The 24,281-nt window shown below is 42.2% G+C and overlaps 1 protein-coding gene across 1 annotated transcript in view; it reads left to right on the forward strand.

Moving 5' to 3' along the window:
• The first annotated feature begins 7,700 nt into the window (after positions 1 to 7,700).
• The window catches only part of LOC126475313 (enolase-like), a 30,975-nt gene continuing 14,394 nt past the window's right edge, over positions 7,701 to 24,281 (forward strand). Inside the window, exons 1-4 of the mRNA XM_050103091.1 lie at positions 7,701 to 7,769; positions 16,719 to 16,806; positions 18,985 to 19,161; positions 19,687 to 19,841. Of these exons, the coding sequence (XP_049959048.1) occupies positions 16,744 to 16,806; positions 18,985 to 19,161; positions 19,687 to 19,841 (395 nt within the window). The 5' untranslated portion in view covers positions 7,701 to 7,769; positions 16,719 to 16,743. The remainder of the gene's footprint in view (positions 7,770 to 16,718; positions 16,807 to 18,984; positions 19,162 to 19,686; positions 19,842 to 24,281) is intronic.

Raw genomic sequence — 24,281 nt, forward strand, 5'->3', positions numbered from 1 at the left:
CACATCTGCCCCTGGAAATGTCTTACAATTTAAAACCTGGTTCCTAAATCTCTGTCTTACCATTATATGATCTATCTGATACCTTTTAGTATCTCCAGGATTCTTCCAGGTATACAACCTTCTTTCATGATTCTTGAACCAAGTGTTAGCTATGATTAAGTTATGCTATGTGCAAAATTCTACAAGGCGCCTTCCTCTTTCATTTCTTCCCCCCAATCCATATCCACCTACTATGTTTCCTTCTCTCCCTTTTCCTACTGACGAATTCCAATCACCCATGACTATTAAATTTTCGTCTCCCTTCACTACCTGAATAATTTCTTTTATCTCATCATACATTTCATCAATTTCTTCATCATCTACAGAGCTAGTTGGCATATAAACTTGTACTACTGTAGTAGGCATGGGCTTTGTGTCTATCTTGGCCACAATAATGCGTTCACTATGCTGTTTGTAGTAGCTAACCCGCACTCCTATTTTTTTATTCATTATTAAACCTACTCCTGCATTACCCCTATTTGATTTTGTATTTATAACCCTGTATTCACCAGACCAAAAGTCTTGTTCCTCCTGCCACCGAACTTCACTAATTCCCACTATATCTAACTTCAACCTATCCATTTCCCTTTTTAAATTTTCTAACCTACCTGCCCTATTAAGGGATCAGACATTCCACGCTCCGATCCGTAGAACGCCAGTTTTCTTTCTCCTGATAACGACGTCCTCCTGAGTAGTCCCCGCCCGGAGATCCGAATGGGGGACTATTTTACCTCCGGAATATTTTACCCAAGAGGACGCCATCATCATTTAACCATACAGTAAAGCTGCATGCCCTTGGGAAAAATTACGGCTGTAGTCTCCCCTTGCTTTCAGCCGTTCGCAGTACCACAACAGCAAGGCTGTTTTGGTTAATGTTACAAGGCCAGATCAGTCAATCATCCAGACTGTTGCCCCTGCAACTACTGAAAAGGCTGCTGCCCCTCTTCAGGAACCACATATTTGTCTGGCCTCTCAACAGATACCCCTCCATTGTGGTTGCACCTACGGTACGGCCATCTGTATCGCTGAGGCATGCAAGCCTCCCCACCAACGGCAAGGTCCATGGTTCATGGGGGTAGGAAAACTGATATTATGTAAGTTAAATACCTAACATTATGTTCTGTAAAGGCATAACCTGTAGTTGACAATGTCTCATGCAACAGCAATGTTGTCTTCAGGCAAATAAAAGGATTTGAATTTGATGTATCTTGACTATTTTCATATCCCTGAATTTTTCCCTCATGATGAATTAACCCAGCATTGCTACTGGTGGGTCTCCCAGACCCTGACTTGTTTGAGTGATTCATTGTTGTTAGGTTCACAACACCACACATGAGCAGCATTCCTTGTAGCTTCCTACCTTACACAGCTGTGCCATTTACTCATCAAGCGATGGTGGAAGTCCACTGTCTAGGAGTGCTTGTAGTCTGTTTGCGTCTGCCAGACCAACCATAGCAACTAGGCAAGTACTTGGTGGGGCTAGAGGACCCAGAGCAGCAATGATGGTATCATTTGTCCCAACACAAATACGTTTGTAGCACACATTCAAATTGCTGAATCAGTCTATTTATTTCAGACAGGAGCTATAATGGATGTACCAGAAGATCTGTGTAACAATGCACTGTGAAATGAAATCGTTAGTGATGAATCAGGTGACGAAGGTGTAGACATAGATGTCAAACTATATAGTGAACATGATACGGAAAGTGACAAAAGTGCAGATGACAGTGATAGATATCAGAACAATAAGAAATATTTTGTTGGTAAGGACAAGCGTACTAAATGGATGAAACACATACCTACTCCTCGTATCAGAATGTATCAGAATGAGGTCACATAATATTGTGTCACATATTCCTAGTGTGAGGGGAATGGCAAAGAATAAAAGGGCACATGTAGAAATGTGGCAGCTGTTTGTCATGGATGGAATAATGGATGAAATAGTGATACGTACCAACCAACGTATCAAATCTGCTAAGTCGAGATACTCTTCGTCTCAGATCTTCATTCATGAGACAGATAAAGGTGAAATTGAAGCATTTTTTGGTCTGTTGTATTTGGGTGGAATCTACAAGGTTCTCAGGGTTTGTGGCACCTCTGATGCGAAGTGACATTTCTTTGTTTATGTTCTTTGGTTTAGTCTTTGGTCTTCGCTCGAGTCATGTTTGACATCCATTTCTGTATTTGCTCTGTTCGGTGCCGAAATAAATGTTAATTCTTACTCTAAAAGTGTGTTGTTATGGTTCTATGCCACGTAATATCCACAGTGGTGAAACCTATTTCAACGTTGTGCATGCAGGAATTATATTGTGCTTATTTTCATCATTAATGAACTTTGTGTGCCAGTCCACATTGGAACAATGGATCTACCAGCGCCATTTTGTGCTAGTGCCACTTAATCATTGCCAGCCCAACACAGCCACCATCAAATACTACTACGCAGCAAGGCCCGCCGCTCAGACAGTGCACGTGCACCCCGTTCACCAACATTGTGAATGATAATATCGTATGAAGGACATTGTGTTTCACTCTCTGGTTAAGCAGTCGCCTTCTGGTTGGTTTGATGTACAGACGCAGTTTGAGAACTGTACTTTGAATGATCACACGCACGGAGTTGCACATTCTTATATGCCCCGCCCTACCATGCATGCTGTCTCGGTGACATCAGTCGTCTCTGCCACGCTGCTCTTTGCTACCATTGCTCCGTGGCCACACCACGATTGCCTTCCACCCGCTCCCATAGAGGCACCGGCCATTTCTTCTGTGCCAGCTTCCACATCACCCCCCCCCCCCCCCCTTGGCTGCTCCGGAATTGCCTTTCACCTGCTGTTGCAATGGCACCGGCTGTTACACCCGTGCTGTACCCACCTCTGGGCCCGCAATTGGAACCCATTGTGCCGTCAGTTACACTGGCTCACTCCACATCATGTGCTGCTTGAGGCCAGCCCCCCACACAGACCTCGGGCGATGCGCTGTTCACCGCAACTGCACTCCTGGCGTCAGGGCTCCCTCCACTGCCGACACAGATCTTTGCCTATCAGTGCTACATCAACATGTGTTACCCGGCAGATTTCCTAAGCTGCCTGTGTTGCAAAAGGACAACCCCAGGACTTGGTTCACACTGGTGAGCCGTCTACTGGATATCCACGGAATTTTGGACGACGACACACGTTTCATCTGCCTAGTGAGCCACCTCCACGCCCTTTCAGAACTCATCAGTGATCTGCTACTCTCGCCACCTGCCTCATCCAAGTGTTTAACCACAAAAACATTACTTATCAAATGCCTTTCTCTCTCTCCAGCAGAGGTTATCCAACATATCATCCATGGCGAGCACCTCGACGACCCCACACCTTCACAGCTTTGGCAGCACATTCGTGCATTAGTTGATGATCAAACACTACCAGCTGTGACGTTTTGGACTTTGTAGTTGGCCAAACTACCATTTGACCTGCAACTTCACCTGTTATCTCAGGTCACCGATCCTCTCGAGGTTCACTTACAAATGGCCGATTGGTCAAACACAATCATTCATCACCAACATTGACTGTCACAGATGACATCCCAGTCACCATCAGCTGGCTTGCTTGCACCATTGGTTGTGCGCTCTGCTGACAGAGACCAGCACGCTCACCTCAGTGCCCTATCTGCCTGTCAGGAGCTGCCACCTAGCAGCCTGCAGGAGGTACTGCCTGCGGTCCCGCGACAGCTGCCGACCTCACCCGAGCAGCAACCTGATCGGCTTCCTGCCCCAACGCAGTCAGCTGCAATGTGCTAGTTCCACGCTACTTATGGGGATGCCACCCGCAACTGTTGCATGCCTTGAGCCTTTCCCAATGAAGACCGGTGGGCACGCTTAGGCACCACTTCCTGCCATGATTCTTCATGGCACCTACCATGCTGCACCACTTGCTCCAGTGGCACGTCACCTCTACGTCATTGACTTGTCATCGGGCACTTACTTTCTCATCAACACCAGCGCTGATGTCAGTGTTATCCCGGCCAAGCACATGGGCAATATGCTTTCTCCTGCTAACCTCAATTTGATCGCTGCAAATCACTCTCCTATCGTGGTCCTTGGCTCCATCAAGATGCTTCATGTATCATCGAGCGCGATGTTTCCTTGGACCTTCCACATCATCGATGTGGATGAACCTGTGCTTGGGTTACACTTTCTACACCATTATGAACTTTCGCCAGACCTGCAGACTGCTACGCTCCACCAAGCGTCTCGTTCTACCGTTGCATGCTTGAACGAACTAGACACGTCTATACTCTCTACCTCCTTGGCAATTCTTTCCACATGTGCAACTCTGCTCAAAGGTATTACGGCACGTCTCTCTGATTTACCGGAAATCTGCAAACAGATCAATGGGCTCCGCACACATAAAGTTGAGTTACACTGCCGCATTGCTACCGCCTCCGTTGAATTGGCTCAAGCACAGAGTACCTTATGCAGCCTCTCTGCACAGCTGCTTCTTTCAACGCCACCTCCCTCTCCTACTGTGTCTTCACTCTGCTTCGCTCCTTTGTCGAGCTGCACTTTCTCTGATGCCGGTTCCAAGCTGATGCAGTTAGATTGGCAGGCTGTTCCTGTTCTCACTTCACAGGACCCTTTGCATAACATGGTCACCACACCACACCCTCTGTCGTCGTCTGTTGCCAATGCCCCACCTACTTCACTCAGGCCTGGCACAGACGATTATGTTCTCGCTTCGTGGGATCCCTCACATTTTGTGGCTACCGCGCCGCATCCTCAGTCATCGCCTGGTGCCGACACTCTGTACACGCAATCCCGGCATGCCGAGGACAGTCAACCACCACCACTTGTGCCCCCATTTGCGGGTCTTGCCAGTCAGCAATAGCACTGGTCACCGTATCTGCACCACAGATAGCCTGCCTGTACATCACAAAGCTCAACGTCTTAACGCTTCAACATTGCTACAAGTGAGTACAGTTTCTGTTCAATGAGTAAAGCCTGTGTGGTTCCTCCCGGAGCCATTCCCTGCTGCTGCCTGCCTCTGCTGACCACTGACACCTCGCACGCTGACGCCAACACCGGGCCACCTGTGCAGCCGTCCGATGCACGGGACCCTGACTACGACGAGCTGAGGCGCACACTTCACGTGCCTGATGCCTCCCCCACCTGCCAAGCTGGCATTAGGATTTTGTTGTGGACGCTAGCTCCGCCTCGCCGTGCTCCGCACTGCCAGAGGGGGGGAGGGGGGGATGTCTGTGGCATCTCTGATGCGAAGCAACATTTCTTTGATTATGTTCTTTGGTTTAGTCTTTGATCTTTATTCACTCGCGCCATGTTCGACATCCATTTCTTTATTCGCTCTGTTCAGTGCCGAAATAAATGTTAATTCTTACTCCAAAAATGTGTTATTATGGTACTACAACACGTAATACCCACAGGTTAATTTAGAAGAACTCTGGGAGAGAGATGGAATAGGATTGGAATTATTCTACTCTGCAATGACCATACAGAGATTCATGTTTCTGGCACAGTGTCTGAGATTTGACAATAAGTCAGCAAGGTTTGACAGACAAAAAGAGTATAAATTGGCTCCTATATGAAATATATTTGTTTTGTTCACCAAAAACTGCATAGCACACTATTCTCTTGGAGAATATGCCACTGTAGATGAAATGCTTGTCAAATTTCGAGGACGATGTAATTTTTGAATGTAAATTCCTTCCAAACCTGGCAAATACGGAATAAAAGTGTTCAATCTAACCAATGCAAGAACAACATACACATCAAATTTGGAAGTTTATTTAGGTGAGCAGCCAGATGGACCGTGTAAGTTGAGTAATTGTGCAGCTGATGTCATCAAAAGGTTGTGTAATCATATTTCCAAAACATCAAGGAACATAATGATGGATAACTGGTTTACGAGCTATGAACTGGCCCTACACTTTTGAAAGATCATAAATTAACACTTTTGGGAACAGTAAGGAAGAACAAGACCAAAATTCCCCCAGAATTCGTGAACACAAGAGGTAGAAATGCTTTGACAAGTATCTTTGGCTTTCAGAAAATGTGTACATTACTGAGTTATGTACCAAAGGAAAACAGGTGCCTACTTCTAATGAGTACTATGCACTGTGACAACAAAATAAATGCAACAACTGGAGAGGAAATGAAGCCGGAAATGATAACTCTGTATAATGCTCCTAAGGGTGAGGTAGATTTAGTAGATCAGATGTGTGCCACCTATGATGTAGCAAGGACAAGTAGAAGTGCATACTGAATGTAGCAGGCATAAATAGTCTCGTCATCTTCAGAGCTAAAAACCAGGGGAGACCAAGAGGAGAGTCTTTCTGAAATCGGTTGGGAAGGCTCTTGTCAGAGGCCAATTACTATACAGGACTGGCAGTAAGCATATCAACTGACCTCTCATAAGATCTGTCAATAGACTGGCAGGGGCCGAACAGCAAGACAATGGGAGTGTGAACCAGAGTACTGTGCCTAAGAGAGGACGGTGCTATGGGTATGAAGATAGTAAAACACAATATATTTATTACAAATGCTCTATGGTTAATTTGTAAAGACTGTACGTAGTGGCATGGTACGGTAAAACTATATGTGGAAACAGTACGTTCAAAAGACATTGTGGAGATTCTCCATCTGCTTACAACGTCTTCGTACTTGTTTTCTACTTATCTGTTCATACCTGAGTTTGGTTTTTGTAGCTTTCATTGTTCTATTTTGTGTGCTATGACACACGACAGTCACATCGTTCAACCATTTTTGTCCTATACGTTATGTAAATGTTAGAATCGCTGTCAAATTTGCTTACGTAGTAATAAAGGACAACAATTTACTCAAACCCAAAGAAAAACGTGTTTGTTTACTTCATCTAGACAACGTACATGAATGCGAAGCCCTTTTGTGCTCCCTATTTGTAACAAATCAGACTGATACGCAGGTCGGGTCTGAGAGACCCCTCGTAGCAACGGTGATACAAACGAACAGAGTAGCAGCTCAGGGTTAATGCATTATTTTAGAAATGAATAAACTGGTACTGATGACTTCATTTTGTGATTTAAATACTATGATAGTTGTATCTACCAACTGGTACAAAGTAATATGGTATGTAAGACAGTGTGCCTGTTGACATTGGCCTTGGGATTTTATGGGAGAAATAAAAGATCAGAGATTTTTCTGCTGAAGTACGATGAATATATGTACATCTTGTGAAGACTTTATATATTTTTGAAAAACTTGTTAAACACAATTTTCGGCATTTTTCTTGTGGCAAATCAGAGGGATATTGTATTAAATTTTTAAGATTATAATGAATAAATCTCATGGCATCATATAATCTGTCCTATTTCCCTACCCATCAATGCTTCAAAAGTGGGTCAGATTTTTGACTAATAGCTCTAGTACTACGTAATAATTGCAATAGCCAGCCGTTAGCTTGCATTATTTTGAATTTCGCGGGTAACGGAAATTCAATTGAGCCGCGTTGGATATTGCGAGTTGATTTTAGAATTTCTGTTTCCGTCTAAAGCTTTCGATACTACGAGAAAATGCTATCAAAAACTCCTATCTGTAATATTATTTCAGTGTTTCACATTTATAATGTATATTGCAGTTTGTAAGTAATGGGCTGCATTTTGACGTTTCAGTCTAGGTGGTATTCCGCCCTTTCCTGAAGGTCAATTCAGTAGGAGATTGGAGTTCGAGTCGGAGAGTCGCTATACTGCTGTGCTGTAAGGTGAGCTTGGTTCGAAAGTGTAGGTGGACAAGTTTCATGCTAAAAGTCGTTTTTTACCTGCAGGATATATGTACTACAGAATATTTTTGTGCTTATGTCAATAATTTAGTCCTTTTTTTCTCGTTCCTCTCAGTGGCAAATACAGTCACCTTCGATGCCCTTGAGTTTAAGCCGGTCTTCGTATAGTATTCGATTTCTATTAGAGGAGTGGCACACAAGTTGTAAATTTGGCCTTCCATCCTAAATTTATTTTCTTATAATCTTAAACCCATTACATATCAATTATATAACTAACAAGTTCAAAATGAACGTCACGCTCCGGAAACAGGTGGGAAAGCCGTACCGGTAACATGACAAGGTTAACTAAAACATAACTTGTTCAGTTTCGTCATTTAAACGCGGTCACGTCAATTTATGTGGCGTAGTTAGTCTTTGTGCGGAAGTAGTCGGAAAGAGTTAATGTCATAGCTGTCATAACTAAGCATCGACAGAGCATGCATTGACACCATTCGCCCTAATCCAGAGTTAATATAAAAGTCCGGTGATTCGAAAACGTTATTCTTTTTTTATCCTGTGGCTAATTGTGTTATAAAACTGATTGTAGATTCGTCATTAAACTTTTTCAATGCTGTGGAATGTAATATTCCTGGCTTTACACGTAATAAAATGGTGTCTATGAAAGATGAAACCGTAGGCTTACATCATACGACATACACTTACGGGGAGCATTGTACGTACAGAATAATTGACGGCAACCTCTAATCGTGACCGATTGGCTGGCAACGAGACCAGGTTGCAGAATATAACTCGTGTAAATCGGATCACGAATGCACGAAAACCTTATGTGCTCACTTCAGCAGTGGTTTTCCTATTTAAGATACGAAGTGTAAATGAAGACTACAGACAATAGCCGAAGCTTGAAAACTACGTGTAAACCCCCCCCCCCCTCCCACTCTCTCTCTCTCTCTCTCTCTCTCTCTCTCTCTCCCTCTCTCCCCGTTCCCACCCTCCCACTACCAGTACTTTTTCCAACACCCCTTCAATCTTGTTCTCTGAACATTAGATTTTTCTCATGGTCTCACTGCTTTTGGCCTTCAATACCACATTGCAACTCAGACTGAACTACTTTGATGTTCTATGTGACACTTGAGAAAAACACTCCACTTTCGGTTAAAAATGCCAATGTTATACAAAAGCTAACTTATTTCTTTTCCATTATTAAAACTTGATACAAGATGCAGCTATGCTCATAGTTACCCTTAGCTTTCCATCTTCGTATGTAAAGCAGTCCATTGACATTATTCAAGTTTATTCCCTGTCTTATGAATCTTATTTATTTTGTGTTGGCTGCTGTTAATAACGGTCTTTAGTAGTGTTCTTATCAGGCTCAGTATGCTGTGATTTCATTATGCTTTTCATTTTCTTATTTTGTGTAAATGAAATCTTATGTTGCTTTAATAACCTCCAGTGTTACAGGTCCTCTGTAATATTTTCTGAAATACATCCCCTCACTGCAGTCAGAATGTACTTAATGTGTTCAATTCCCTTGTTCAGTTGCCAGTTGTAGTGTGTGGTAATGCAGAGGCTAAAAAGCTTCTCCCTAGGTTAAGTTTTGACTCTTGGTACTCATCATACAAAAACAATGAAGTCAATGAAACAGAGTTGCCAGACAGTAGCTGTTGACGTGACATGGTGGTATCATTGGCCACTGAATTAAATTTTGTTTTGTGACAATTGTTGCATATTTTGCGTGTAGTAACAACCCGCCAAATACAGAGGAGTTATTTACTCCCAGCAGTACTGAGCACACCACTTTTTGTTGTTTGTTTGAAAAACTAACAACCAAGATGTCAGAGAAATCATATTCCAAACAAACAGTTTTGGCCAGATATCCTTGTTTTTAGCAGAATACTTAAGTTTGGTAGAACTGCTCTTGAGCTACTTTTGTAATCTACCTACGGAAAGATCTATTTTCTGACAAACCTATACAGGAGAAACAATATATATAGGTTAAGCAGAGCACTTAATTATGGATCCATTTCAGGGTTAGACATAAAACACTGTTGGCTCACCTTTCTGAGCCAAAATTAAGTGCTTATAACTTTAGTGTTTGCAGAGGGCTTTCCAGTAGTAAAACCACGTTACCTCACAAATTAAGTGTTGGTTGGGTTAAAAAAGAAAAATTGTTCTGTTGGGGTGTTGGGTTGACCTTGCCAAGACCTTCAATTGCGTGGACCATCAAATTCTAGTCAGTAAACTAGAATATTATGGCATTAATGGCACCTTTTTTGTATGGATGCAGTCGTAGAAACATCTCCATTCTGTTTTCTTATTTTTCTTTTTGTAATATTTGGGCATATTTATGTTCAGATGAAATAATTCTAGATTAGCACAGACTTTAGATCCCTATGCATGTAACCTTATTATAGTGTATGCAAGTCTGCTAGCTATAGCTTGTAAATTTCCATTTGGGTGCTTCAAATATATTAAAAATTTGAAAATCTCGAACCACTGTGCAAAAATAGCCTTTAATCAGGAATGTAAATGATTAAGTATGTATGACAGAGAAATTATATTGTTGCAACACATTTATTGACTTTGCCAACTAAGTCACCTTGCAATTTACCTAGCCTTGAGCTATGCTACAGTTAAGGCTGTCACCACAACTACCACTTCAAAAGAAAGCACGTGTATAAATGTGACTGGTCAAAGCAAGTAGACAGTATCTCAGTCTTAAATACTCATCATCTCGACTAGACAAACAGCATTTACAGATAAAAAGCACTGAGGATATAGTCAATGCAGCAATCACACTTCAGGGTAAACACTGCTGGCTCATATTCACTAGACCCTTCCGATTGTGTTGACCTTGTCAAGGGCTTTGTTAGTTGAACCATATCTATCGAGGAAACTGAAGTATTGTGGTAAAAACCACATTCATCTACAGAACCAGAGTATTATATTGACGGACTTCGGTGAATAGATAGGGACTCAGAATGGAAGACTGCAAATTACGGAATCCAACAGGACATTGTACTGTGTCCAATACTGTTCTTGATCTAGTTAAATTAATTTCCAATGACTTTACAGAATCTTTAAAAAATCTGTAATGTTTGCCAATAACAAACTTACTAGTTAAATGGCACAACTCATCTGTAGCCTGCTGAACACTTAATATGATGACCTGTCAAACTGCAACAGGTCTGTATCAAGTACTTTAATTCCTAATCCCATAGATTCACAACTTGCAATTTCAAGCAAGTAACGACATGACGGTGGCAGAAATATAGTCACGTTAAATGAAACACCATGTAAAATGCCATTGAGACCATTAATAAAGATCCTTAATTTAGCGTGTGTTGCACTGAAGTCTCTCTCTCGTGCTGCCTTTAACAAAAGCAGCAATTTATTTTGCATACTCCCAGTGTCTTTTCACTTTTGGCTTTATAATATATGAAAATGAAACTAAATTAAACATACTAGAAAAATGTATTCCCAAGTAATAGCAATTTACAAAGTGAAAACTGTGTATCATTTGATTACAGCCCTCTCACAAATCTTATGAAGTTATACGGCACAATGGTAAGACAGTTAGCAGTTCAAATTGTATCGTAGTTTGTTTCCTGTGATTTCACCTAAATTTCTTAAAGTGAATAACAGGATAATTCCTTTGAAAGGGCAGGAATGACTTCCCTAAGCAATCAGTGTGTGCTCTGTCTCCAATTACTTTGTTACCTTTGGTATGTTAAACCCTAATCATCCTTTGTTCTTAAAGCATCTTGATATTCATACATTCATTTCTCATTGCGCCTGTTCATTAGTGATATTTATTGAAAATAATGATAATAATTCAATGATCTTTGAGTTATACTGCCACAGCTGAAGCCAAAAATAATTTCCATGTAGACATTTTTGTTGTGTAGGGTGAGAGTTTGTTCTGCAATATCTCCAACTTAAAAGGAGAATTAAAAGTCCAGCTTCTGTAACCACTATTTCTAAAATTTGAGTATCTGTTTGCAGTTTGAAGAGCCCTGTTAGCTGCATGACTAGTTGAAATATTCATTGTAATTAGGTGGCTTCTTTTATTGCAGTGCCTAATTAACTGTTATTTTTATAAATGTCAGTGTAGTAAATATGAACTAGGTAGTAGATAATAATTTAAAAAACTATAACTGAGGAGTTTGTAGGATCCTTTCAAAACAGTGATGTTGCTTGCTAATTTTGTTGTTTTGATTTTAAACTGGGTGTGCAATAAGTAAAACTGTTCACAATACAATGGTTTTACTATTGCAGTGTTTTACTAGATATGATCCTGTTAAAGGCTTTGTCTATCTCTGATGTTTGAACTTGATTACCTAGCCAATTATAGGAGGAACTACAGTTTGTGTGGACCTCAAACAACAGTGCAATTTGTCATTTTTCACGTTGTCAAATCAGCTGAAAGGAGGATAGGTAACAGAAAAAGCCCTATGACTAAGTGCAAATAGAACTCCGGACCTTTGGATTTGTAGTCTGTTGCCCTCTGAGCCACACCAGTACACCATACTGCTGTAGTGATTGGTTTTGTTAATTTTAACAGCTGAGCTACACCACTGCATCATACTAGTGTAGTGACAGTTTGTGCTGATTTTAAACATATCTCAAAATTTCTTTGTAGATTCTTTCCCTACATTTTATCTTTAATATATACAAAGGCCCCAGAGAAACTTTCAAAACTGTTTACAGTTTTCTCTTAAATGATGTTTACCTATAGTTCACTTTGAAAGTGTCTGCTCCCTCTGCAACCATTTCTTGACAAATGCCTGTTCAATCTGTTGGAAAACTATGCTTACATAGTCATTGTATGTTAGTCTGTACTATAGCTATAGCTACTGTAAAAGAGCCACAGTTTTCATGATAACGCTCTTAGATTCAGGTGAGAGTTCCTCATACCATAATAAAAAAGTACCTTAACATTGCTCCCATCAGTTTCCAAATAACTCTTATTACTTAGTTTCTCTCAGGGTGTCTTAGCTGTTTTATATTTCTTACTTGTTTTAACTATTTCCCCTCTTGTTCCTTCCCTCACCCATACAACCGATATTAACACAGGCCAAATTTATGGTACAAATAGGCAATGTTAACAATCATGTCTGTATCCTTGGTTACTGGTTGCATTAATTAATGGATGTGGACCCCCACTTAAATCTTCGGCAACATAACTTCAACAGTGAGCTTTCATTTGACAACACTTGATTGTATATTACCCTTTCTCAGTTAAACCACCTCCTTTATCCCATTTTGTTGACATTGAACATGCTGTCAACATGACCAAGTTACTAATCCCAGTGTGGACATCCAGAGTAAGGTTTTCAGTGGCCTCTGTAAATGATGCAAGGCAGATGTCAGGAATTTCCTTTCCCAACCCAAATGTGTACTGTCACTAATGACCTCAATGTTGACATAATTTTACCTCCTGATCTTAATCTTATCTCCCCTTTACAACACTGCAATTGCTTTGCTGTTAGACACACATTCCTTACACACACACACACACACACACACACACACACACACACACACACACACACACATATATATATCTCCCTCTCCTCTCCTCCCCCCCCCCCCCCCTCCCCCATGTTTGAGTTTATTGATGTGGTACCAGCATTTATTTGAGTTTGTGGATATAATACCAGCATTTAGATAAAATATGTTGGTCAGTAGATGGGGTGATTACTCTTATTAAATGGTATTTCTGTTTCTCTTTTACTGTGTTACAATTTAAAAAAATTCAGTATTGTGTCAAATGACATGCCATTTTGTCTTTTAGATACTGTGTAGCAAGCAGTCTTTATTACTGTGCTGGCAAATGAACTAAGTACATTCTTGAGTGTACTCAGCTCGTAGCAGTTTTGAATTATGACTACTGATTTATATGTTGTAATGTTATGTGGCAGTTAATAAAGATGGAAAATGTAATTACAGGAAGTTATGGGGAAGGTTGTCACAAACCAAATAATGAATCAGTTCTTTTGGAACAGGATTTAATCTTTAAGAATACAAAAAGATGTTGTGTAGAAGTATTAAAATGAACAAATGTGTTCTGAGAACATTAATGAAATTCTCAGTAAGGTGGTAAGCACAAATTTCACAAGTAGATTTTGTATATTAACACTATATGATTTTCATTTTGTATTTGGTAATAAAATAATGTATAAACAAACAGAAGTTTACTCACTCTATAAAGAGAGTTGGACTTTTCTTTATAACAGTTTATAATTTGAACTTCAAATCATATTCCATACAACTGATGTAATTGGTATGCTGTTTATATTTCAAAAATATTTGTGCTTTCACAGCATAGGGCATTTGGGCTATAGTGAAATTCATTATAGCTTAACATAACTACCATGAAAAGTAATTCCAAAACAGTATATGTGATCTGGTGTTTTCACAGCAGATTTCTAGCTTGTAGAATTATCGGGTGTCTGTCTGGATAACATCACAATTACTCCACATTATATCAGCACACTGACTTGTTGCCATCTTCAGGTGGTTGCTGATGAAAGGTGCTCCCCTCCTCTCTGCATCCTATATATGCTGACTGTTCCTGTTCGGTGAGGTCGGGTTCAGACTGTGATAGCACGTGCCACTGGAGACCAGAGTTTGGAGCTGGGTGCCACTACCCTCACAACTTCCACTGTCCACCATAGCAGCAGCATGGATAGCAATAGATTGGAGTGTGGAGGGGGTAATAGCCAGCATATATAGGGCACCGACAGAAAGGGAGCAACATTCATCAGGGACCACCAAAGGTGGCTACATGTTCTTTGCTGAAATATCATGGAGTAATTATGATATGACCTACTGGGACACCTGAGAATTCTACAAACCAGAACAGTTTACTTTTAATTTTTTCTGTTTGAACTGTATAAAAATAGTGCAGTCACTTGAAATGAGAAAAAAAATTGTGAATTAGTAACTCATCAGTTTACTGGCATTGGTCATTCTTAAGTAGAGTATAAATTGTGTGGTAACTCAGTATTTGCAACATTGCTTGCTAAATACAAGGTTGAGTTTTAAACTGCCATGAAATTTTGTGACACCATATTCCTCACTTCAGGATGAAAGATTCATGCTGATACCAGTTAACATAACACATTGTTTGAGAAAGCAAATAAGTGTCATTAATGAATGTCTTCATTGTCAGCTCCAAGCATTCACCGTGGGATACAAAGATATTGAGCATCTTTGGTCGGAATTTAAAGGTATTGTCCACCATGTGCTAGAGAAATACGTGCCTAGCAAAAAATATAGGGAAGGGAAAGGATCCACTTTGGTTCAACAAGCATATTAGGAAGTTGCTGAGTCGTTTTAAACGTAGTCACTGCCCTGCTGACAAACAGAAATAATGCGAAATGAAAGCAGCTGTCAAAAGGTCAATGAGAGATTCTTTTAACGAATTTGACAGCAATATTTTACCTACAGATTCTAAAAATAGCCCCAAGAAATTTTGGTCATGTGTAAAATCTATGAAGGCTACAAATAATTTAATACCTTCTGTTGCTGACAGTATGGGTAATGCAACAGATGATGATAAACAGAAGGCCAAAATTCTAAACCTAGTGTTCAAAAACTCGTTTACGGTAGAGGACTGCAGCACCATTCACCTTTTCAATTATCAAACAAATGCAAGGATGGCTGGCATAGTGTTTAGTGTATCAGGGATTGTAAAACAGTTAAGATCCTCAGACGCCAGAAAGACATCTGGCCCAGACGGTATCCCTGTAAGATTTTATGTCGACTAAGCTACGAATATAGCACCATTCTTATCCGTCATCTATCGATCATTGGTACAGCGCAAAGTTCCACAGGACTGAAAGAAGGCCCAGGTCATAGCAATCTATAAAAAGAGTAGGAAATTAGATGTTCCTCATTATCGGCCAGTTTCACTGACATCAATTTGTTGTAGAATCGTGGAACATATTTTGTGTTCGGACATAATAGCATTTCTAAACTCTGAGAAGTTCATCTGCAGACACCAGCACAGTTTTAAGAAACAGCTGTCATGCGAGACACAGCTGGCCCTCTTTGTGCATGATAAACAACAGGCTCTAGATACCGCTCCCAGGTTGATGCCATATTCCTCGACTTTCGAAAGGCATTTGACTTAGTTCTGCACTGTCGCTTGCTCCAAAAAGTGCACGCTTACAGTCTATCTGATGACATATGCAGTTGGATAGAAAGTTTTCTGAGAGACAGAGAGGAGTATGTTGGCCTAAATGGGGAGACTTCAACAGAAACAAGCAGAACATCAGGTGTGCCCCAGGGCAGCGTAATAGGTCCACTGCTTTCTAAGATTTACATAAATGATCCGATTGATGGTATTGATAGTGGCATTGGACTGTTTGCCGATGATGCTGTAGTTTACAGGAAAGTAGTGTCACGAAAGTTTTGAACAAATCAATGAGGATTTGCAGAAAATAAATGTGTGGTGTAATGAGTGGCAGTTCCCTCTCAATATTAGTAAATGTAATCTACTGCATATAACAAAGTGAAAATCCCCACTAATGTAAGAGTACAAAATAAATGCCCAGTCTTTGGAAGCTGTAACATCTGTCAAGTATCTGGGTGTGAATATTCGAAATGATCTAATATGGGACTATCAAATTACACAAGTAACAGGTAAGGCAAACTCTAGATTGCAGTTTATTGGTAGACTCCTGAAGCGATGCAGTCCTTCAACACTGCTTGGTGGGTAGTGGATTATATATGTAGATGTAGTTAAATCACTCCATCAGTTTTTACCAATATATCAATTAATTGGTTCTAAAGCTGATGTTGGGATAGAAAAGCCATTTTACATTTGCTAATATAACACGTGATATAAGTGTATATGGGTCATACATTAGTATAAAATATCCCTTTGATTGTGATCTAGAATATGATCTTTTGATTTCCTTTCAGTTGCCATCAGAATTTTTCTCTCAAAATGACACTTAAGAGCTGCCATGCACGCCAGATCTTTGACTCCAGAGGAAACCCTACTGTGGAGGTATTTAAAAAGTTTCTTATTTGGTTTTTAAGTATTTATGTGAATTTTTTTTCAAGCTTTGAAACAATGGAAATATGCTAATCTCTTTAGATTGTACCAGTATTGTGTTCTACAAATTTAGCACTGAAACAATTTTCTACATTATATTACAAACAGAAAATGTCAGGAGCTTCTAAATGTAGGTTGACAAACTTGGAGCAGAATGTAATGAAAACGTGACAAATCAGGCTGGTTTATAATGGTGATAAATTCAGGGACATTGCAGAAATAATAATAGCAAAACAAGCCCAATTATAAAATATATCAGTCTGTGACCATATTTGTAAATTTATGTATGGTTTTTTTATCCTGCACTAATCAGAACATGTCTGGAGACCACAGGTTACTTTTGATATATAAAGATGCAACTACCGTATTTACTCGAATCTAAGCTGCACTTTTTTCCGGTTTCTGTAATCCAGAAAACCACCTGCAGCTTAGAATCAATTGCAAAGTAGGTGGAAGTTATGAAAAATGTTTGTAGGTGCCGCCACAACTAACATCTGCCGTCGAATATATGTAGCGATATACAGGCATGCTTTGCAGGCACAAAGATAAATACTGGCGCCAAAACCTCTGCATCAGTTAATAAATAAATAAAAAAAATAAAAGTGGAAGACGAGCGTTTTCTCTGCCCTGAGTTTTGACCACTGCATTTTTCATACATTATCCAACAAAGTAAATACAAATTACGTATTGTTCATCTTTGAATGTAGAAGCATTTCAATGTACTACGAAAATCTGACTGGAAAGACTGTTTGGGATGTTCATCAATACGGCCAACTCTACGTTCTGAATTTTTTCCTACCTGTGAGAAGAGATGGTTGCTAATAGGAATTTTATGAATTGTGAATCACATGCAGTATTCTCTTCACCATAAGAATAATACGAATATAAACATTTAGCCATGTATTCTTTCGTGTTTGCAGCTATCTCATTTAAATCCTGTCTGCCTAATAAACTACGAAACTAGAGTGAGACAGCAGCAAGCACGGAAGAATATACATATCATGTCATGTTTATATTCGTATTATTCTTATGCCTAATAGTGATAGTCAGAAATGAAGCACAGCAATTCACTAGATTTTTAAATCTATGATGAGTCTAATTTCTGTGCCGAATGTAATGTACTAAAGAGGCGTCTGCAAAGATTTTCAAACGGAGAAAAATTTTCGCTAAATTCTCGTTCCGAACATCTTTTATCATACGCAGTCTATTATTTGGTTCTTGTTGATCATTATCAAAGAAAGCAGCAGTGTAAGTAACAACAAATAGCAGTCTCTTGCCATTGTTTCGCTAATGAGACAATTCCTCTTTTTTTTTTAAAAAAAAAAAAAAAGCCGCAGTAAAGCTCACAACAGCTAGCCATGCCGCGAGCGGTAACAGGCCGTAAACACTCAACAGAATGTGACAAACAATGCATGACACAGTGCAATAATACATTTTCAGCTTAAAGTGATGTAAACACCTATAACACAGATAACGGCACTTATCAGATCAAAGAAAAATAAGCAATCAATTGAAACCAGACGAAGCACGTGAAAAAGGAAGGGTACCCATATACCCGTATAGATACGAACAGAGTGCCTGACGCATAGCAATGGCTACCTGGTAAAGCTTAACTGCTGAGCTTACGACTCGAACCAAACTACTGTAGCTGCATTGTCATTCATTTGACCTGAATTGTGTCTCTTATTACAATGGACCAACTTTGTTTCGATTTGGAGGTGTGGCCTAAAACTTTTCTCTCCCCTTGAATTTAGAGTATCATTTTTCAGGTGCGGCTTAGATTCAAGTGTGGCTTACGGTACTCAGAATCCAGTGTTGTCCATTTTTTGTTAGTTAATACATGGCTTTGAATGCACTTATTTACCTTGATTTGTCTTCGTATAATTAAGAAAAATCGGGCCAAAATATTTCATTAGTTTTGCTAAAATTACATTTGAAGAGAAATTTTCAAAATACAATAGTTCCAACTTACTCTGTGGTTGTGTTGCTCAGTTGTTATTTCAAGTGTTAATTTTGGGCATATACATTCATGTGTGGTCACCAGCACGTTCTTTCCCAGTTACTTACCTGCCATGAGCTCCTGTTCAGGATGTGATGTTGATACTTATTGAATTTGGTTCTTCTTCACAGGTAGACTTGGTAACAGATCAGGGACTTTTCCGTGCTGCTGTCCCGTCAGGAGCTAGCACTGGTGTCCATGAAGCACTGGAACTTAGAGATGGTGAAAAAAATAACTACATGGGCAAGGGAGTGAAAAAAGCTGTTGATAACATCAATAAGATCATATGGCCAGAGCTTTCAAAACAGGTAATGCAAAATAAAATCTGTACTTTGTGTGCTAGAGAGCATACTAAAAAACAGCATCAGTTTAATTAAAATGAACATATTTAACACACTGTAATGTTTTCCATTGTAACTGTGATAAAATAGTTTCAGAAGAAATAAATTTACTGTGGAAAAGGGCTTGTAACTTACCATTAATTTTTAATTGTATGTAATGCTACTTAGTAGTGACAGTGTGCTTAAACTATTGGACATAATTCCATTAAAAATCGAATTCTGATTTTAATTACAGTAGAAGCTGTAAATAATTTTTTGTTTAACACAGTAATTCAGTAAACTGGATATATTATTCTTTACTACAAAATTTTTCATCTCTGAAAATCCCCAGCTAAACTGTTAGTTTTCCTGAAGTTGATATTACAAATGTTGGCGGGAAAGGAAATGTTGATTTAGGTGGTTTGTGACGAGATAGATACTTGCTAATGCCAAAAATCATAGTGATACCATCTTTTTTATGCATGTATTAATTTGTAAATTGTTTTTTCTCAGAATTTTGAAGCAACCCAGCAGAAAGAAATTGATGAATTTATGCTGAAGTTAGATGGAACAGATAAAAAGGATAAATTGGGAGCTAATGCTATCCTGGGTGTTTCACTTGCAGTATGCAAAGCAGGAGCAGCGAAGAAGGGCGTTCCTCTCTACAGGTACAAATTGTTCAGGTTCTCCTAACTTTTTTCCACCAAAAATCTTTCCACAGGTGAATTTTGACACTATTTGATAAAAATTGTCAAACACCTTTACTTATTCATTCTACTCATTGGTGAGAGAATTATATTGCCTTGGTCTTACCATTTCCACTGTTTCTCAGTTCTTTAACATTCTGTTGGTGCTATGTAATATATCGGTCCAGTGTACTTGTAGATATGGCAGTTAGGGTAGGGAACTTCTTTGGGATGCAGCCTACTATTGTACTAAAAAAGCACAGTGAATCAGTGAGTAGTAAAATTTGTATGTAATATCTTTCTTCATTACTTTTTCCACCTTTTTTAAACCTGAGAGCAAACCAGTATTTGCTGTAGGGAAAATTGTTTGTAAAGAAAAACAATTATTGTTATTATTGTGGTAAGGAGAAACATTTTTGATTTGTACATAAGGTATTAACAGGGGAATCTATCAGTTATTGATAAAATTGTTTAATTGTATAGATAAGAAATCTACGCACCAAGTGACGGCAGAACACACATAAGACTGTTGTGATTGGCAAGCTTTCGGAGCAAGTGGCCCCTTCAGGCAGAAGTGTTGAAGGGGAAGGAAGAACGGTGAAGGGAAAGAACTGGAGAGGTCTAGGAAAAGGGATAGATATCGGGAAAGTTGTCCAGAACCGCAATCAGGGGATACTTCCTTCTCATTCCATATGGTAAGTCTCCCGTGACATGCGGTTCTGGGGCCCCCCCTGCGTGTCCGGGGTAAGAATAGGCCCGAGGTATTCCTGCCTGTCGTAAGAGGCGACTAAAAGGAGTTTCAACCGTTTCGGCCTTCCATGTAATGGTCCCCCTTGGGGTTTGACCTCCATTTTTCAAAAGTCTACAGAAGTACGAGCCTTTTGGGGAAGGACACCTTACATGGTGTACCACTGGTCCTAAGTGCACTAAGACCTTGGCACTCAGCCTTGCACCGGCGTTGTAACCATACCCACTATTCCTCAAATTGGGCCTAAACGCCTGATGGGTTGTCCAAGTTACGCCCATAATGCATCTCCATCTGCACCAGCGATCATGATGGACTTTCCATGGCACCAGAAATCCAGCACGGTAGCCAGCCCGTTGTGGTGGGGTCGTCATGTACCCTCTAGGTTGTAGCCCCCTGACAACACAGGGATCGTACTGCCGATACCTGAGCTGCACCCTCCCCACGTCGGCCAAGGAGTAGATGCCCGTCTCCTTGGGGCATCAGGACTCCCGGCAATGGTCATCCTGCCAGGTGGTCCTTGCTGCGGCTGGGTGGCGCCCGTGGGGAGAGCCCTTGGTCGGAGTGGGTGGTATCGGGGCGGACGTTTCGCAGATGAAATGTCAACACACATCAGGTCGCTCTGCGGCCGAGTCTTTCAAAAGAAAAGGTACCGTTTCTAGTTCTAGTTCTGGTTCCCCTGCCCTTTCCCCCTTGGCCACTCCATGGGAGGAGGGACAGGCCCGCCGGCTTGGGGCAAAGAACTTCCCCCGCTATTTGGTCTGTTCTCGAACCGATGGGGGGACGTTCGCCACCTCCAAGCCCATGTTCTTTGTTCAGCACATTGAGGACGTCTTCGGGGAAATCGAGGCTCTCAGCAAGATGCGATCCGGGTCCGTCCTTATCAAGACCACCTCCGCCACACAGTCGGCGGCGCTCCAGGTGTGCGACCGCCTAGGGGACATCCCAGTATCCATTGTCCCACATCTGGCACTAAATAGGACGCAGGGGGTTATTTTTCATCGTGACCTCCTGCTACAATCTGATGAGGAGCTCAGGGCCAACCTGGAGCGCCGCGGCGTGTATTTCGTCCGGCGAGTCCAGCGCAGCCCCAAAGACCGTTGCATCGACACCGGGGCCTTTATCCTCGCCTTCGAGGGGGACGTTCTCCCGGAGAAGGTCAAGGTGATGTGCTACCGGTGCGACGTGCGACCTTACGTCCCGCCTCCTATGCGCTGTTTTAGGTGTTTGCGCTTTGGGCACATGTCATCACGGTGTGAGGCTGAGCCCCTTTGTGGCGATTGTGGACGTCCTCTTCGTGAGGAACATACATGCACCCCACCACCTCGGTGCATTAATTGTCCTGGCGTCCACTCGCCTAGATCCTCAGACTGCCCCGCCTATCAGAAGGAGAAAAAGATACAAGAAATTAAAACTTTGGATCGGCTCTCTTATTCCGAGGCCAGGAAGAAATATGACCGCCTTCATCCCGTGCCATTGACCACTTCGTTTGCCTCAGTTGTGTCCACTCCTTCCGCGGTATCCTCACCCCTATCCTGTCCCCCCTCCACCTCCTCCGCCCATCAGGGGGCTCTGCCTCCGCCTCCCAAATCCCTCCCTTCCAAATCCTCCTCCCCCGTGGCCCCCACCCCCTCTGCCCCAGGGGCCACCCTTCCTCCACCTCCTCCCCCCACGCCACCTGAGAAGCGATCCTCTTCTCAGGCGTCCATCGGGGAAACGTTCCGGACCCCAGCTTCCGAGGTCCGGCGTTCCAAAACCGACCCCGCGCATGAGGACCTTCTTCGGGTCCAGCCCACCATCCCTGTGCCTCCTCGGCCTTCCAAGAAGGCCTCAAAGAAGTAGTATCTATCCCCCTTTCCACCCCGGCGCGTTTCGTCTGACGCTTCATACGTGAGTCGCTGCTCCCGGCCGTCCTCAGTTTCGCCGGGACGCTCTGCTGCCAGGCGCTCCGCCGGCCTTTCGTCGGCAAATGATGCGGCCCCTCCTACACAATCAGGGACAGCGGCCGCAGCTGGCGATGAGTCGATGGAACCGGATCCGCCTCCCGTCGGTTGTAGCGTTGTTCCCTCGCAACCTGGCCCTCCGCGGCCGTCGAGGTGACCAGCTCTTCCCCCGTCTCGTTCCCCCAACTTTTTGACTAGCGATGGCGTTGTTTCATTGGAACATAAGAGGTATTCGATCTAATCGGGAGGAATTACAACTGCTCCTCCGCCTGCACTGTCCGCTCGTCCTTGGTCTCCAGGAAACCAAGTTGCGCCCGACTGACCGTATTGCCTTTACCCACTATACCTCGGAGCGGTATGACCTCACCCCTGTGGACGGTATCCCAGCTCATGGTGGGGTCATGTTGCTCGTTCGGGACGATGTCTATTACCATCCCATCCCATTGACCACCCCACTCCAAGCAATAGCTGTCCGCATTACTCTTTCTGCTTTTACTTTTTCAGTTTGTACCATCTACACTCCACCGTCATCTGCTGTTAGTCGGGCTGACATGATGCACCTGATCGTTCTTATTGTTTGGCGACTTCAATGCCCATCATCCCCTTTGGGGCTCTCCTGCATCCTGTCAAAGAGGCTCACTCTTGGCGGATGTCTTCAACCATCTCAATCTTGTCTGCCTCAATACCGGCGCCCCAACTTTCCTCTCGGACTCTACTCATACCTACTCCCACTTGGACCTCTCGATCTGTTCTACCACTCTTGCCCGTTGGTTCGAGTGGAATGTCCTTTCTGACACCTATTCGAGCGACCACTTCCCCTGTGTCGTTCGTCCCCTGCACCACACCCCATCCCCATGTCCTTCGAGCTGGAACATACTGAAAGCTGACTGGGGACTTTACTCCTCCCTGGCGACCTTTCCGGACCACGATTTTCCCAGTTGTGACAGTCAGGTCGAATACCTCACGGCTGTTATTATCAATGCTGCCGAACGTTCCATTCCTCGTACTACTTCTTCTTCACATCGCGTTTCCGTCCCCTGGTGGAACGAGGCTTGTAGGGACGCTATCCGTGCTCGACAACGTGCTTTACGCACCTTTCGCCGCCATCCTACATTGGCGAATTGTATTGAATACAAACGACTCCGAGCGCAATGCCGTAGAATCATCAAAGACAGCAAAAAAGCTTGTTGGGCCTCTTTCACCAGCTCCTTTAACAGTTTTACTCCCTCTTCCGTCGTTTGGGGTAGCCTGCGCCGGCTGTCGGGCATTAAGGCCCACTCCTCGGTACCTGGCCTGACCCCAGGTAATGAGGTCCTTGTTGATCCTGTGGCTGTCTCCAACGCCTTTGGCCGCTTTTTCGCGGAGGTTTCAAGCTCCGCCCATTACCACCCTGCCTTCCTTCCCAGGAAAGAGGCAGAAGAGGCTCGGCGACCTTCCTTCCACTCGCTGAATCTAGAAACTTATAATGCCCCCTTTACTATGCGGGAACTCGAACGTGCGCTTGCACTGTCCCGATCCTCTGCTCCGGGGCCAGATGCCATTCACGTTCAGATGCTGGCACACCTTTCTCCGGCGGGCAAAAGCTTCCTTCTTCGTACCTACAATCGCGTCTGGACCGACGGTCAAGTCCCCAGGCGTTGGCGTGACGCTGTTGTTGTTCCTATACCCAAACCCGGGAAGGATAGACACCTTCCTTCTAGTTACCGCCCCATTTCTCTTAAAAGCTGTGTCTGT

This window comes from Schistocerca serialis, chromosome 4 (genome assembly GCF_023864345.2).
Source record: "Schistocerca serialis cubense isolate TAMUIC-IGC-003099 chromosome 4, iqSchSeri2.2, whole genome shotgun sequence".
NCBI lineage: Eukaryota > Metazoa > Arthropoda > Insecta > Orthoptera > Acrididae > Schistocerca > Schistocerca serialis.